At 36.0% G+C, this 17,784-nt stretch overlaps 1 protein-coding gene across 1 annotated transcript in view; it reads left to right on the top strand.

Annotated features, from left to right (window-relative positions):
- The window catches only part of LOC138699506 (uncharacterized), a 539,758-nt gene that overhangs the window by 382,153 nt on the left and 139,821 nt on the right, over nt 1–17,784 (top strand). Inside the window, exon 2 of the mRNA XM_069825447.1 lies at nt 17,047–17,252. Within this exon, the coding sequence (XP_069681548.1) occupies nt 17,047–17,252 (206 nt within the window). The remainder of the gene's footprint in view (nt 1–17,046; nt 17,253–17,784) is intronic.

The following is a 17,784-nucleotide window of genomic DNA, read 5'->3' as shown; positions in this document are numbered from 1 at the left end:
AGATTATTTCTAATTACAAACAAACATAATAATATGTTCTGAGGAATATAGAACTGTTAGAAATATACGTAATACACACGATTAAAAGTTAGAAACAGTATGTAGAGATCAGGTTCTTAGTACAAGAATTACAAAAATAATAAGCAATATTTAATAATTGTGAGAATATTATTATTATTATTATTATTATTATTACTTATATTTGCGTTTTCTACAAAAACAACAAAAATTAAAATGGAAGAACATTGCTGTCTTGGTTGATAAAGCATTAGTTCGATCAGTGTTTCGTCTAAACTCATCTCCAAGTACAGTCAAAAACTGTTACATTTTTTGCACAGTTCAACCTGAATCTCTCTTTTTTTCCATACCATAACATACAGGGACATCACTTTATTTTTACCAACATTTTTAACATTAACCTGGCTATACTCGGAAACACTGTTGCCCCCTTCCATTACAGGAGTTTGATGTTACTACTGCATTATGTAAACAAATCATTTTACTAGGTATAGGAGGAGAGAAAAGTAGTGTATCCATTTATGTTCTAGGGAAATACGATATTACAATTTTCAGTTTGATCATCACTTTTACGAAATTTATCAAAATACAGTAGAGTAGTAACATTTTGTTTTTGAAAAACTCAACTTTTTAGGCGGCTATGTTCGTTATGTAATGTCTGCTTTATTTAGCATATTAATTATTGATGTTAACATACAATATAGAGAGTGCATTTAAATTGAGGGGCTCAAAAGTAAAGGGCTGTAAGTGCACTTGTTACTTTTGAGAAAATGGGGTTTACATATTTAAGCTTTCGTAAAACCGGTGAAATTTTTATTTAAATTTTAATGTGTGATGCGATTAAAATATCCCTTTGCCACTAAAATTTTAGATACTTTAGCTTACACTAGATGCACTTAACTCATGTTATTACAAATGTCACTAGCATTCCTTTGCTTCTAGCCACCTCAATTCAAAATAAGCTAATCTGAATTTTTAAACAAGTTGCTGAAATGGTTGCCGTTCATTACAATGCAGGCTTCAATTCTTTACGCATATTATTAAAAACATTTTGAAGTATATTCTCTGAATTTGAATTTATCGTTTCTTGAATATAATTTTTTAGTACGATATTATTAATATAGGTTCTTTCCTCTATAGAAAACGCAACCATATTTCTGAAACACACTATACACTGCAGTGTTTACTTCACTGCTTGAAGACTTCGAATGCAACAGCGGCCGTAAGTTTGTGTGTCTGACGGGAGCAAGGACATTAGTGAAGGGGTGAGAGTGAAGTACATTCAGAAATGCAGGTACAATAAAAATGCAAGTAAAAATAAAATTATGTCCCTCTCAAGTCTTTTCCTGTATATTGCTCATCTTTCACGATTTTATTACAGTTTTTTTTTCTGAATCACTTCACCAAATTTCTTGGCTGCTATTTCTTTTTCGTTGTTCCAAAAGTATACACATATAGTAAGTTTGACCATAGGTCTTGGACTTGTCAGAAGAAATTAAGGTTATAATCAATGATATGACAAGTAAATTTCTTCAAGAAAGAGAATAATGGTGAGACTAGTAAAATTAACTCCTAATTTTCTTGTCACTTGTCGATTTTCGCAATTCATTTGTATATGTGTTTAGGAAACATAAAGCTCTAACAAGTTGGTAGTTGCCATAAGTTTTTCTTGTTAGCAGTTGGAGTACTCGTTTTAAGAAACATACACATCTGGTTAGATTTTTCCAAGGTTGCATGACAAATTTGATACAATCCATGTTAAATCCTTGGGTTCGTCTTGCCAGATACCAACTCGCTATCATCAATTCTATCACCGTTAAATAATCCAGTAGTTGGTACAGCGTCGCAAAGCAACCGACTAGAAATGTAAAGCGTAACTCGTTGAAGCTGCAGTGCAGAAGTGGTTAGCGCTGGATGACCATTCCCCACACGTATACAGCGGGACATCATGCCAAGATCTCTTTCTCTCTCCTTTAAGACGGGCTTACAACTTAATTAAACTTGGCCCCACGGTCTGTTCCTTATGCGACGCCAATCTCCTCCTGTTGTGCGATAACTCTGTCAGGCAAGTTGGCAATCCTGCGGTCTCATTGTGGAGTGATTGGTTGGATGGAAAAGTCTTCGGTCCCCAAAGTTAGGGAGACTTCTGGAATGCAGGAAGACTAAACTTGTTAATCAGGAAGTGAAAGCTTTCAATGGCAGTTCATAGACAGAAATACGGTATGTCCCAAAAGCTAGAGGGTTATATTTTTTGAATGAATAGAGGTAGAAATTTAATATTAATGCTAGATGAAAATAAAAATCTCAAAGTTTTTCGTCTGTAAGTTTGAGGCACTAAACGAAATAAAAGACGATAACAATCGAACAAATGCAATAATTTACATTGTTACAATTAATTATACAAGATGGATGTCCAAAGAAAGTGCAGTGTGTTTTGTGGTTTGCAAAATTTGAATCTGTAACTGTTCATCGTTGTAAATTTCATTAAGCATATCCACAGCAAACTCATTCGTTTTGTGATAATCTTCTGGATGAAGTGCATGTCACAATTGAAGTTTATAAGGACTAAAGCTCTATGAACTGCGTTTTCGGAAATCCTAATTGTCGGGCACATTTACGAACTGATTTCTTTGAACTGTGAACAAATGCTCTTCGGATGACTTCTAACGTTTTATTATTTTGTCGATGGTCTTCCAGTAGACTTTTTCTCCAATAGGCTTTCAGTCTATTTTAATTGTCAATTCCAACGACGAATGTTATTCTTGTGTGGTTGTTCTTCGTTAAACACGCGACGAAATTCACGTTATACATGAGTAAGAGATTCAAATTTTGCCAGCCAGAAAACACATTTCACATTTATATGAAAATTCATCTGTATTATTAATTGTAACAATGAAAACTATTGCTTTTGTTCGATTGTTACCGTCTTTTGTTTCCTTCAGTGCCTCAAACCTACAGACGAAAAACTTTGAGAGTTTTATTTTCATCTGGCACCAATATTACATTTCTAATTCTAGTCATTACAAAAATGTAATCCTCTGTAATCCCACCATGACGTTTGGGATACAATGTATAATGCATTGCACATAAAAGGTATATCACTCACGAGCTTTTTTATTTATTCAGTTAAACAAACTTACGCAGAAATCAGCCTTGTTATCGGTTATTTGATGAGACTCTATGAACTTCGAATTTATCTAGCTATGAAGGAGTGAAAATACATGCCACACAATAAGAGTTAAGACTTCTGTACGTTTGGAACATTGAAAAAAAAAAAAAACAATTTGTATATATAACTGCATTGGCAATAACATAGTAGTTGTTGAAACACAGAAAATTTATCTTAATCAAGTAAGAAATTTTATGTGGTCACTATAGTCCGTACTCCCTTATACAGAATGTTTAAAAATATAGGGGAATACTTCAGGAATGGGCTACCAAAATGTAAAAAATAACAGTAAGTTATACCAATATCCACCCGGAAATGCTTAGTTTCAAGTTAATAAACTCTCTTGTAAGATCTTCAGAAAAAATTATATTCAGAATTTTCATATCCAGCACTTGTGGGCAGAGAAAAATCCCTTTCGATTCATCAGTCTCATCTGCAGAGATTTTGCATCAACATCTGTGACGGTATTGTTGGTGATAGCTTGTTGGAACCGAATAGGTTTACAGGACAAAACTACAAAGCTTTCTTGCAAGATAAAGGATAGATACTCGTAGTATACTATAGATGATTCCACGTTGAGAAAAAGCATTGGTTTCATGGGTTTTGCCTAGTATATTGTAGAAGCTATTTAGTTAAGTTGGCGTTTCTATGGAAACTGGTCATTTGATGGAATTTCCCCATATGCTCAATACTTTTTTTCTTAATGTGACATTTTCAATACTGCAACTCCATCGAGAGTAATCTTTTTCAACCGGTGTGCAGCGAGAAAATTAAAATAGTAAAGGTTGTCGTAGTAAATTAGAAGAATAGAAGTGAAAAGGTTAGTAAAAAGTGAGTCAACTTCCAGCGAACGCGGGACAAGTTAACATTCAGTAAACACATTCCCTTCTAAAACCTTCAAAATTCCCTCTGGTTGGGAACCACTGATTTAGATTATATGAGTGTGCAGCGGAATTTTAAATTACACCTTTAATGTTGAGAAAGGTTGAAAAACGCTGTCATACACTATTGTACACCCCTACATTTTAGTCCCTTTTATCCGCGAGCATCTGCATTAAATATTTCCAGGTAGGTGGATAGATATAGTTGGACCAATAGCTCGGCCTCCATGGTCACCTGATTTAAGCCCATTGCACTTATTTCTGCGAGGTTATGTAAAGTTTTTGGTGTATTGGCATACAGTTCTACTCTACCAAATTGTGTCAGATTTTCTGACGATACGCGCCATGTCAGGAACTTAGGAGCGTGTGCGGGGTTCGATGAGACGACGAATTGGGGCCTGTACTTGGGTAGGAAATGAACAGTTGAAGTTCCTCCAAGTTGATATGAAGAGATTGTGTCATGGAACACCTTAATAAATTTGAAATTAAAGAATTTAAGACCTATGTTGGTACAACCTATTTTTTTTCTTGTCACGAATCTGTTTCATGAAGGTTTGTCGTAAATTTTTTATGTATTCTAAAAGAAAAACAATAAGAAATTATTTCTTAATCTATTTCATGAACTTGAATCGTTAGTATGCTATACGACCAATTAAAACTTTATGTGTATTGTGGGAGAAAAATCCCGGCGTAAAAATAAGACAGAACCACAGGAAATAAATACAGAGAAAATTGGATTGTCAAACTAAATAGAATGTCACAAAACAATCCAGACACGCTTTGAACTATAAAATCGAAAGGGAATAGAGAGAAAGAGAGAGATGGAAAGTCTTGCAAACGATTGGTAGGAAATGTAAAGCTGAAATAGACTTGGAGTCTTAATCACTAATAGAGAAGAGACGGAAGAAATAAAAATCTTTTTTGAAGGAGACGACGGAGAATATGGGGCAGAAGGCGATGGAATATGCGTTGCGAGTGTTAAAGGTGCTGGATTCTTAAAGTGTTCTTTCTGATGTTTTCCATGATGTTATATCTGGAACTTTTGTGATTTCAAAAGCCTTCATTTTAATACAGATAGGTAAACATAATGCATGGCGTTGATATAGGACACAGTATTTTCTTCCTTAGAAAAATGTGGGTTATGTTCTGATAACTTAAAATACTAGAGAACGAGATCGAAGGAGACCTACTAAGGCATAATTTGTGGTTTAAGAATAAGGTTTTCATGATAATGATGACGTTGATGATGGGGTAAATACAGTTAGCTTCATTTTGGGGGGCATTCGTATTACAATATCTCACAAAACGAAAACGAAGTATATATATATATGCAACAAATAGTATTAATTTAAAATAATGACTCATGACATAGGTTTAAAAAAGATATTATATATTCGTTCAGTTCGCACTAATTACAAATTGAGATTAAGGGAGAATATTAAGCTGTTTAAATTCCTTACTTACTTACTTACTTACTTACTTACTTGCTTACTTACTTGCTTTTAAGGAACACGGAGGTCCATTGCCGCCCTCATATAAGCCCGCCATTGGTCCCTATCCTGATCAAGATTAATCCAGTCTCTACCATCATATCCCACCTCCCTCAAATCCATTTTAATATTATCTTCCCATCTATGTCTCGGCCTCTCCAAAGGCCTTTTTCTCTCCGGCCTCCCAACTAACATTTCTGGATTCGCCCATACGTGCTACATGCCCTGCCCATATCAAACGTCTGGATTTAATGTTCCTAATTATGTCAGGTGAAGAATACAATGCGTGCAGCTCTGCGTTGTGTAACTTTCTCCCTTCTCCTGTAACTTCATCCCTCTTAGCCTCAAATATTTTCCTAAGAACCTTATTCTCAAACACCCTTAATCTCTGTTCCTCTCTCAAAGTGAGAGTCCAAGTTTCACAGCCATACAGAACAACCGGTAATATAACTGTTTTATAAATTCTAACTCAGATTTTTTGACAGAAGACTAGATGACAAAAGCTTCTCTACCGAATAAAAACGGCATTTCCCATATTTATTCTGTGTTTAATTTCCTCCCGAGTATCATTTATATTTGTTTCTGTTGCTCCAAGATATTTGATTGTTTCCACCTCTTCGAAGGATAAATCTCCAATTTTTATAGTTCCATTTCGTACAATATTCTCTTTTTAACACTAGAATAAATTTGCGAAACCTTATAAGCTGCTCGTAAGTGAGAAACAAATGGAAGAAATGGTAGATAGATAGATAGATAGATAAGTGCATTTATTGATGCATAATAAATTATACAAACTCATGTACACAAGATCCTTCGCACGAGCTCATACGGCCATTCGTGCTGTAACTATGCACAGTTTGAATCTTCAAAACGAAAATAATGCCTACTAATAATAAAATAGTGAAACAACAGTTATTATTATTACTACCGTTATCATTGATTACCACTATTATAACTAATCTAACTTTATACCAAACTTCACAAAAATAATACAAATAAAATAAAAGAGAGATATGAAAAACAGACACGCACAGTGTCACACACACACACACACACACAGACACACACACACACACACACACACACATATATATATACAGTATAAACAATTCAATTTCTTGTTGAAGCTGCACCAAATAATCCAAATAATAATTATAAAGGTAATACAGTATATAAATAAAAACATACACACGCAATAAAATACAAAATACACAGTAAAAAAAAAAAAAACATTATCTCCTAATTCTATCATTCGCTCAATGTTAATATTACTCATTGCAACACTAATAAATCTTTCTCTTATCCATCGGCTCCCTCCCCCTCGGCCAATTCCACCCTCAACTGTCGAACTTTTGCCAAAAATTTTCCCACACTGTCATAGGATTTAACGTTATTTAATACAGCGTATGTCGCCAAGTGCCCCCTGCTAGATGTAATGAAGGACTCTGGCAGGAATCGTTTCCTCAGAGCTTCTGTGGCTTCACACTCCGACAAAATGTGGTGTGATGTCTCGTCTCTACCGCAAAGAGGACATATTCTCGCCCCCTCTTCGTTGACGATTTTAAGTGCCCTCCAGGCTCCTAGACGGAACCAGATTAAACCCAGTCTACCATCTTTGCTACCTCCATAGAGATATAGTTCGGCCCCCCAATTTGTTTTGATCATCGATTGGATCTCCAGAGCAACCTTATCCCTACATTCCCCTTCTGTTATTTGCCTGTCTATATCCTTCAGGCGTTTATTGACTTTCCGCCAGACATTTCGCTTGTTCCTGCAATCTTCCGCGATTATAAATCCCATGCCTATTTCTTCCAACCCTCTGCATAATCTACCTGCCCAGGTTACTTGGTCTCTCCTCTCGAGTTGCTCCCTATAACAGATCGCTCTAATAAGAGACTGATCTCCATGCACAATCCTCAAGTAGTACTTTAAAACTTTTATCTTGCATTCTATTGAGTCTCTATGGCGTCCGAATTCTCTTAGGATTCCGCTGTTAGCCGTTCCCCTCCCCACTCCCGCTATCCGTTTTAAAAAGTCGCTTTGTACCTGGTTAAGCTTTTCCGTTCTTCCCCAACCCCAAATTTCTGCCCCATACGTAATTGTAGATCTAACTACCGCGTTATATACTTTATCTAATAAATTTAGAGAGACTTCCGGGATTTTGTTACGTATCTTCAGCGTTTCTATCGCTTTAATCAATGCCCTATGTTTTGTAGTGTCTATATGTTTATTCCATTTTCCGTTCATCGTCATTGTTACCCCTAAGTAAACAAAACTTTTCACGTTGTTCAGTGCTCGGCCTTCGTATGTCCAAGTCTCCGTTTTACTGTAAACACATCCGTTCTTAAAGGTCATAGTCTTCGTCTTTTCAGTATTTACTTTTAATCCCCAGTCCCTAGAGTATATTTGAAGCTTGTCAAGTCCTTTCTGCAATCCCTTAACACTTTTAGAACATAATGTCAAATCGTCAGCGTATAATAGTACTGGAATATTCACGTCCTCTATGACGGGAGCGTCGATGTCCTCTCGTAACATAATCTCTGCTATATCGTCAATAAACAGGTTAAAAAGCAAGGGGGACAGTATGCAACCTTGTTTCACACCTCTGCGACTGCAAAAGCTTTCAGACACTCTGTTCATGTCGTACTTAACACAAAATTCCACTTTATTATATATCCCCTGAAGCGCCCTAATCATCTTGCCCGACATCCCTTTCATCCATGATTTATACCAAAGCGCTTCTCTCTCCACAGTGTCGAAAGCCTTTCGAAAATCCACGAAAGCGCAGTGCAATTTCCCCCCTTTTCTAGACATTTGTTTCTGTTTCAGTGAATCCAAAATAAATATGTTGTCAACTGTGCTACGACCTTCCATAAAACCCATCTGAAATTTTGAAATTTTGCCATGCCGAGACACCCACCCCTTCATTCTTTCATACAAGATTTTACAAATGGACAGAATATACGTAGAGGAATGCTGTGACGCCTTGCTGCAGCTGCAACCAGCGAATCGAGCGTGTCAGTGAAGTGGCCGATATAACTTGGCGGTTTGCAGTTGGGAGCCCCTTTTAATGCGTTGTGCATTTTTCTATGTAATGTGTGTGTATGTATGTATGTATGTATGTATGTATGTATGTATGTATGTATGTATGTATGTATGTAATGTAATCGTATGTATGTACAGGGCTGAGCACAAATAACCGTCCCGTCTTATCTTATTTGGTCAGAGACTAAACTTGCTCCTCGTCTATTTAAAATTCTGCACAATTTAACCCAAGTTATCTGTCGTCTCGACTTGTGTATTTACGTGCCAATCATACCTAAATACTCGATCTCAGATCACCGGTACATTGAGTATACCTCATCATAACACTTCCCGATACTCTTCATCATTCACCGTTTCAATTTCTCGTCATTGGAACTCCCTATGTCATACCTTACGGGGCTGTGGACATTGACTACTTTCAAAAGTCGGTTGTCAAGTAGATTGCTTAGATTATGATCTGTCTTAAAATGTAATTTTTATAATATATGATTTTTATTTTTAACATATAAATTTTTGTGCTTTATTATAATTCTCTACCTCAGAAGATTAGGGGCTGCCAGACAATAACTACTTTCGAGAAAAGGCTGAACGATTACTTACTGACCCAGTCAAATTGAGGTTATAATTATAATCATGATCGAGTTTAATAATATAATTATATTTAGGTATGACTAATACTATTATTATTATTATTATTATTATTATTATTATTATTATTATTATTATTGTTATTTTATTGGTGTGTTGGGAAGATAAAAATAATTGTCATTGTATTATATTAATTGTGTATTGTATTGTATTAATTATGTTTTGTTTATGGTAATGTAGTAATTTTATATCATACTGGTCGAGTGGAAGAGAAGGCCGAATGGCCTTAACTCTGCCAGTTAAAATAAACCATTATTATTATTATTATTATTATTATTATTATTATTATGCCGGGTAGCTCAGTTGGTAGAGCAGCTGGCTACGGACTGGAAGGTCCGGGGTTCGATCCCAGGTGGCGACAGGATTTTTTCTCGTTGCCAAACTTTCAGAACGGCCCCGAGGTTCACTCAGCCTCCTATAAAATTGAGTACCGGGTCTTTCCCGGGGGTAAAAGGCGGCCAGAGCGTGGTGCCGACCACACCACCTCATTCTAGTGCCGAGGTCATGGAAAGCATGGGGCTCTACCTCCATGCCCCCCAAGTGCCTTCATGGCATGTTATGTTATGGGGATACCTTTACCTTTTATTATTATTATTACATAATTATTTTATTGGTGTGTTGGGAAGATAAAAATAATTGTCATTGTATCATATTAATTGTGTATTGTATTGTATTAATTATGTTTTGTTTGTAGTAATGTAGTAATTTTCTATCATACTGGTTGAGTGGAAGAGAAGGCCGAATGGCCTTAACTCTGCCAGTTAAAATAAACCATTATTATTATTATTATTATTATTATTATTATTACTATTATTATTGTCTTATTTATAGATTTCTTTGCACTTATAATACATTATAATTTATGTGTCTTGTATTTTTATCATTAGATTCTCTTTGTACCCACAAAATTTTATATTATATGCATTTTGTATAAAATTATTAATATTATAGTTATTAGTGAACATTGTAATTATTCTGTAAGTTCATATCTTGAAATAAATAAATAATTAAATAATAGATAATTAAATAAATAAAGTGAAAAGGAACAACTTTTAATTAAAGAAATATAGATCTATCTATTTTTTTTATCTGAAATAACCATGAAGTACAAATAAGAATGAAAATGTCGATGAAGCAAATCTACAAAAGGTAGAAGGAAATAATAAAGAAAAATATAAATGAAGGTTAAAGTAGACAATTGAAAAGTAAAATAGTGGATGAAGAAGAAAGGAGGAGCTGAAGAATGTATGTAAAGACTAGATGAGGAAAGTCAAGGAAAGAGAAAATGATAGTAAAGAAAAAGACAGACACTTCGTGAATTTCAATTTACTGATCGTCGATGTCGATATCACTACCATCACCAACAGTTCTATTACAGAAAATGTTGCTGGTACTTATCCCCTAAGAATGTTATGTTTTCAATAATTAACTTGTAATAACATCTTGCATAGCGACAGTTCGTAAAAATCTGAAGGCTATTCAGTCGGTTAAAATAGTACATTGATCACTGTTTACGGATCTAATTTCTCTTACCCCTCCTGCTTAGGTATATTGCAGACCCACATACTAACTGCAGGGAATAAGAAAGAGACGGTCCCTGGGTCATTCGATCAGAGCAGAACAAAGTCACCGGTGCAGAGAACTCGAGATAAGAACACCAAGTCTTTGTTCGAAATAAATCCTTCTGCTGGTATCGCACCAGATTACGTTTGGTTGGTAGCACTAAGACAGAGCGAAGGTTTGGGAAGGGAATGGTATGTATGTGGACATGTATTTTTCTTCACTGCCTCTTTTCTAAGATCTTCATCTGTGTTTATTTCAGAATGCAACATTTTACAACAGTTAGCTTTTACCTTGTTTATATATTATATTTATACTATTGATGTACCGAAGTACATATGATATTTCCATGCAGATATTCTGCGTCATCATACGATGAAAGAGTAATGGAACGGAGAAAAATTCTCTCCGGTGCCGGGATTTCAACCCGGGTTTTCAGCTCTACGTGCTGATGCTTTATCCATTAAGCCACACCGGATACCACCCCGGCGTCGGACAGAATCGTCTCAGATTAAGCTCCAACTCTTGGGTTCCCTCTAGTGGCCGCCCTCTGCACTACGTCATAGATGTATATGAACGTAGGACCGAAGTCCACACATGTGCTGAGGTGCACTCGTTATGAGTGACTAGTTGGCCGGGATCCGACGGAATAAGCGCCGTCTTAAATCACGAAGTGATTTACGCATATCATATATATTATATTAATGTACCGAAGTACATATGATATTTCCATGCAGATATTCTGCGTCATCATACGATGTAAGAGTAATGGAACGGGGTGGTATCCGGTGTGGCTTAGTGGATAAAGCATCAGCACGTAGAGCTGAAAACGCGGGTTCAAATCCCGGCGCCGGAGAGAATTTTTCTCCGTTCCGTTACTCTTACATCGTATTTTACCTTGTTGTTGGATGATTTCTAGCAACAAAGTCATTGGCTCTTCTGGACTAGTCACGACTTAATCCATACTGATTTTGTGTTATTGTATACGTCACATATATGTATGTCAGCACTCATCACTTAGGATAAAATATTACGAACCAGCAAGACATTTCATACCCGGAGCTGTGATGGCTCTTGTGTTCTGTTCCCGTTTGGGCTAATAAACTGGTTGGATTTTTTTTCCCGAGGCTTCCTATCCTTAAGACAAACGCCAGTTAAATCACGGTGAAGTCCAAACATTTTACTTCGCGATACATTAACTTACATCATAATATCTTCCTTTTCTCTCTAGATTCTCTACTTCTTTACATTTCTCTTTCAACCAGACTTCGTTCGTCTTATCACTTTCTCTTGTTAGTTCGTTGTTTAGTTTCCTCTAGTTTCTTCTGCCTTCTTCTGTGTTGATGTTTTTCCATTTTCTCCTTTCCTTCATTTTCTCCAATATTTTCCGTATGACACAAGATTTCTTAATTCCCACACATTCTCTGTATCCTATTGTTTATTCTGCTGTTTTCCGTATAGGCCTACAGCTTTTTATATGAATCCATTAGCTATCTCGCTATCGTCCTTGTGAAATACCTCACCTAGTGACATCAGAGACTGTCAGAATTTAGCAGTGTTCAAAAACAAACTTATTAAGCATTTTGTAGCGTACGTTTAATTTTTACCTAATTAGTGAAAAAATTTCTTTCTTTTTAACTTCTACAATAAACTGTCTAGCCTTTATCAATCAGTTAATCTTTTAGTACTTTGATTTTTATTGTATTTGTAAATTTAATGTTAATTGTAATTATAATTGTAGTTGTATTCTTAATATTGTAGTTGTAATCCCCTGGTAGATGGGAAGAGAAGGCCTGATGGCCTTATGTCTATCAGGTTAAATGAATGAATGAATGACTGACTGACTGACTGAATGAATGAATGAATGAATGAATGAATGAATGAATGATTGAATGAATGAATAAAATACTCAGCACTATTCTCAGGTGTGGATTCTGATGTAGCGGCTTCACTTCGTTATTCAGTTTTTCTATATTCAATTTCTTCGTTACCTGTCTTCCTGCTATCTTCTTCAGACGAATACCTACTTTGCCTATCCGCAGGACATGATCTGAGTTAATATCCGCTTCTGGTAAAGTCCTTCTACAGGGACATCATTTTATTTTTACTAACATTTCTGATATTAACCTGGCTATACCTTTGGATCAACGGTTGCTACCCCCTTCCACGACTGGAGTTCGATGGCGTAATATACAAACAAATCACTTTACTAGGTATAGGAGGGAAGAAAAGTAGTTCACCCATTTACGTAAAGTAGGAAATATCACGCTTTTGAGTTTGATCATTTTCATTAGGTTTTTCTTTAATCAAAATACAGTATAGTATTAACAATGAGTGTTTTTTACTCACGAACTGAGCTGTCCATACGGACGTATTCATTATGCAGTGTATATTATACCGTCTATAGCACATTAGCGTACAATATAGAGAATGAAGTTAAGTTGAAAAATAATCATAATATGGATATTTAAACACATTTTTCAAAATGGTGGCGGTTCATTTCGATACAGGCTTCAGTTCGAGTGTGTGTAATTCCAATTACCAGTTTCGTCCTTCGTACTAGTAACTCATGTTGAAATAATTCTGTACCTACTCTATAAAAGAGTACCTTACGTACTGTAAATTTAATCTTCACTTCTGCTCGATCCGAAAAGATAAAATTACTCAGACATACTATCTACTGTCCGTCCAAGTGGTTATGTCGCAGGATCGTAGAAAGGAGGGAAATCACGTGACAGTTAATTACTTAACGAGGCCCTTTTATTTAAGTTATTTTAAACAGTTGTATGGGTATAATATTACGTAAATGTCCAATTCCTAACAGAAATTAATGTTCTCAGAAAAGAGCTAAGACAGCTCAGCCACTAGCCTTTACAGAGAGGCGAATAGAAGCAGGTGGGGTAAACCGGAATGCGACGTAGGCAAATGGACCACAGTACCTGTGCGAAAATGATGCAATATTGAAAGCTCTTTCGTCATTGAACAATGCGAACATATTTTTGGAACGTACTGTTTACTATGACCGTAAGGCTACTATGACTGTATATGCGGTCTCGGATCTATGTGGAGGACGGTTGAACTTCATTAGTAGAAGGGGTGGGAATGAAGTACATTCAAAAACTCAGGTACAGTAAAAATTGAAGTAAAAATAAAATGATGTCCCTGTATTTTTAAGCAATTTAGGAATCTTTCCTGTCCCAATAGCCTATGTATCGATCTGACATCTGCTTTCGTCCCTTGGCATGTCCATGTGTATATTCTTCGTTTATATTGTTGGAATAATGTATTTCCAAAAATCATTGCATTTATTTTACAGAAATTCACCAAAGATTTTCCTCTGTCATTTCTTTTCCCCAATCTATATTTTCTAACTGTCCTTCTATCTTGTCTTGACTTCGCTCAAATCGCCCATTAGGATTACGCACGCTCCTTTATTCTGTTTCTCAACTGTCTCTTCTATCTTGCCTTAGTGGAATAAATATATAATGAAACAAGGCTTGGAAGACATTTAAGTGGAAACAAAATCTGTAGGAATGCTGGAACTTTTCAGCTTTGTACGTACTCCTCTGATGGCAAGCCCTTCTATGTATCGCAATGAAATAACGCACGTGGCGAAACTATCCACACATCAGTACTTGAAATATATACAGATGAGCGAATAGAGCATGTAGGAACCTGTTTCTTCTGTAACTGATTACTCTGTCAGCGAATATGCCGACATCGCTGCTATCACCGCTCTCGTTCGGTGAGAAGAAATCCATACGTGCCGATACGCAATCAATCGTTCACAGTGGATGCCTCCGGGACGCAGAAACACTCTGTAATGCGCCTCCTATACAGATCACTGCTGCTCGTTTATCAGCCCGCCAGCAAGGGCTTGTATTGAGTGTCTTTATTTACTATACCCATATCCTTTCAATGTCATAATATTTCGTAATAAATTGTTATATTTATATTGGAACTTATCTATTTGTTTACTATTTTAGTCATTCGTTATATTATTTTAAAATCCTTTTTTAAAATTATATATAATTTCATTTATTATTAAATTGTTTGACATTAATTACCCTCTCGCTTTTTCGTTCATTCTTACTTTTTTCATTTGTTCCTTTGCCTGTTCTTACATTCTTTCTGCCGTTCGTACGGTTGTCCATTTCTCCGTTTTTCATTCATTCTTTCATTGATTTGGTCGTTCATACACCCCATCATTCACTTGTTTGTTCGTACGTTCCTTTGTTCACTAATTTGTTCTTCCACTCCTTTCATTTGTTCGTTCATCCGTTCCTTCATTCATTTGTTCATTCATCCCTTCCTTCATTCATTTGTTCACTCATCCGTTCCTTGATTAATTTTTTCGTTCATTCTCTCCCTCATTAATTTGTTCGTTCATCCATTCCTTCATTCGTTTTTCGTTCATCTGTTCCTTCATTCATTTGTTCGTCCATTCGGTCATTCATTCATTTGTTCGTTCATCCGTTACTTCATTCATTTGTTCGTTCATCCGTTACTTCATTCATTTGTTCGTTCATCTGTTCCTTCATTCATTTTTTCATTCATCAGTTCATTCATTTGTTCGTTCATCCGTTATTTAATTCATTTGTTCGTCTGTTCATTCATTTATTCGTTCATCCGTTACTTCATTTATTTTTCATCTGTTCATTCATTTGTTCTTTCATCCGTTCCTATATTTATTTGTTCGTTCATCCGTTCCTTCATTCATTTGTTCGCTCATCCGTTCCTTCATTCATTTGCTCATCTTTTCCTTCATTCATTTGTTCGTTCATCCATTCCTTCATTCATTTGTTCGTTCATCCGTTCCTTAATTCATTTGTTCGTTCATCCATTCCTTCATTCATTTGTTCGTTCATCCGTTCCTTCATTCATTTGTTCGTTCATCCGTTCCTTCATTCATTTGTTCGTCCATCCGTTCCTTCATTCATTTTTTCGCTCATCCGTTACTTCATTCATTTCTTTGTTCATCAGTTCATTCATTTGTTCGTTCATCCGTTCCTTAATTCATTTGTTCGTTCATCCGTTCCTTCATTCATTTGTTCGTCCATCCGTTCCTTCATTCATTTTTTCGCTCATCCGTTACTTCATTCATTTCTTTGTTCATCAGATCATTCATTTATTCGTTCATCCGTTCCTTCATTCATTTGTTCGTTCATCCGTTCCTTCATTCATTTGTTCGTTCATCCGTTCCTTCATTAATTTGCTCGTTCATCCGTTCCTTCATTCATTTGTTCGTTCATCCGTTCCTTCATTCATTTGTTCGTTCATCCGTTCCTTCATTCATTTGTTCGTTCATCCGTTCCTTCATTCATTTGTTCGTTCATCCGTTCCTTCATTCATTTGTTCGTCCATCCGTTCCTTCATTCATTTGTTCGTCCATCCGTTCCTTCATTCATTTTTTCGCTCATCCGTTACTTCATTCATTTGTTCGTTCATCTATTCCTTCATTCATTTGTTCGTTCATCCGTTCCTTCATTCATTTGTTCATCCATCCGTTCCTTCATCCATTTTTTCGCTCATCCGTTACTTCATTCATTTCTTTGTTCATCAGATCATTCATTTATTCGTTCATCCGTTCCTTCATTCATTTGTTCGTTCATCCGTTCCTTCATTCATTTGTTCGTCCGTCCGTTCCTTCATTCATTTTTTCGCTCATCCATTACTTCATTTATTTCTTTGTTCATCAGATCATTCATTTATTCGTTCATCCGTTCCTTCATTCATTTGTTCGTTCATCCATTACTTCATTCATTTGTTTTTCATCTGTTCCTTCATTCATTTGTTTGTTCATCTATTCCTTCATTCATTTGTTCGTTCACCCGTTCCTATATTCATTTGTTCGTTCATCCGTTCCTTCATTCATTTGTTTCCTCATCTGTTCCTTGATTCATTTGTTTATTCATCTGTTCCTTGATTAATTTGTTTGTTCATCTTTTCCTTCATTCATTTGTTCGTTCATCCGTTCCTTCAATCATTTGTTCCTTTATCCGTTCCTTCATTCATTTGTTCGTTCATCCATTCATTCATTTACTTGTTCATATGTTCTTTTTAAATGTAATCCACACCTGAAATGTTTGTTTTTGAATTGCCATCCACACCCTACATGTCGATTTTAAACTTAGACTACCGTTTACGGCTTTCATAATTTTGAAAGTTCCTTCGAAAACCAAAATATTTATTTTTTAAGTTCTGTCCAAAATTGACATCTTGTATTTGTTTGCAGGAACTCGAGGCTTAAAGCTGCAGAATTTGAAAGTGCCGTCCACGGCTGACATCTTTTACCCGGTGACGCTGATCTGTGAGTACGACCTGGAGGGCGGGAACCTGTATTCGGTCAAGTGGTACAAAGATGACTGCGAGTTCTTCAGGTTTATGCCCGACTACGAGCCCAAGAGCCAAGCCTTCCACACGCCGGGCATCACGCTGGATGTAAGTACTGAAATGGTTAATAATAAGTGCCTGATTGGTTGTAAAATCATGCTTAGGCCAATAGGCTATGCTATGGTGGGCCTCTGTATAATTTGTATAGATGGTAAAAGTATTAAGTAAACAATACTTAAACACTAAAGTATTACCCCGCCGTAGAAAGCTATGATAGGGTCGACTGTCTCTTTGGTAAGGTGGTAGAAAGAAAACACTTCATGTAAATCATCAACTCACTCTGTTCACATTTATTAATCACACTCTCAAAAAAAAAAAAAAAAAAAAAAAAGGAAATGAACCAAGGACTCCGGTAAAGTACAATCACTAATAATACACCATTCCAACTAACTTGGATTGTTATTGCAGTTCACTGAACTGGCATTCGCCATTACACCAACTAGTAACGCCATCTGTACTCATAGTTTGTAATCATTAGTAGCCTGCTAGACAAGTCCCAACTTGTCTGATATGGTAGCAATCACTTTTACACAACCAAACACAACCAATTTTTTAAACCCTTGACGAATGCCAGCTTATT

This window comes from Periplaneta americana, chromosome 5 (genome assembly GCF_040183065.1).
Source record: "Periplaneta americana isolate PAMFEO1 chromosome 5, P.americana_PAMFEO1_priV1, whole genome shotgun sequence".
Lineage (NCBI taxonomy): Eukaryota > Metazoa > Arthropoda > Insecta > Blattodea > Blattidae > Periplaneta > Periplaneta americana.
The sequence above is the reverse complement of the archived record's forward strand: the minus strand, read 5'-3'. Positions and strand labels throughout refer to the sequence as shown.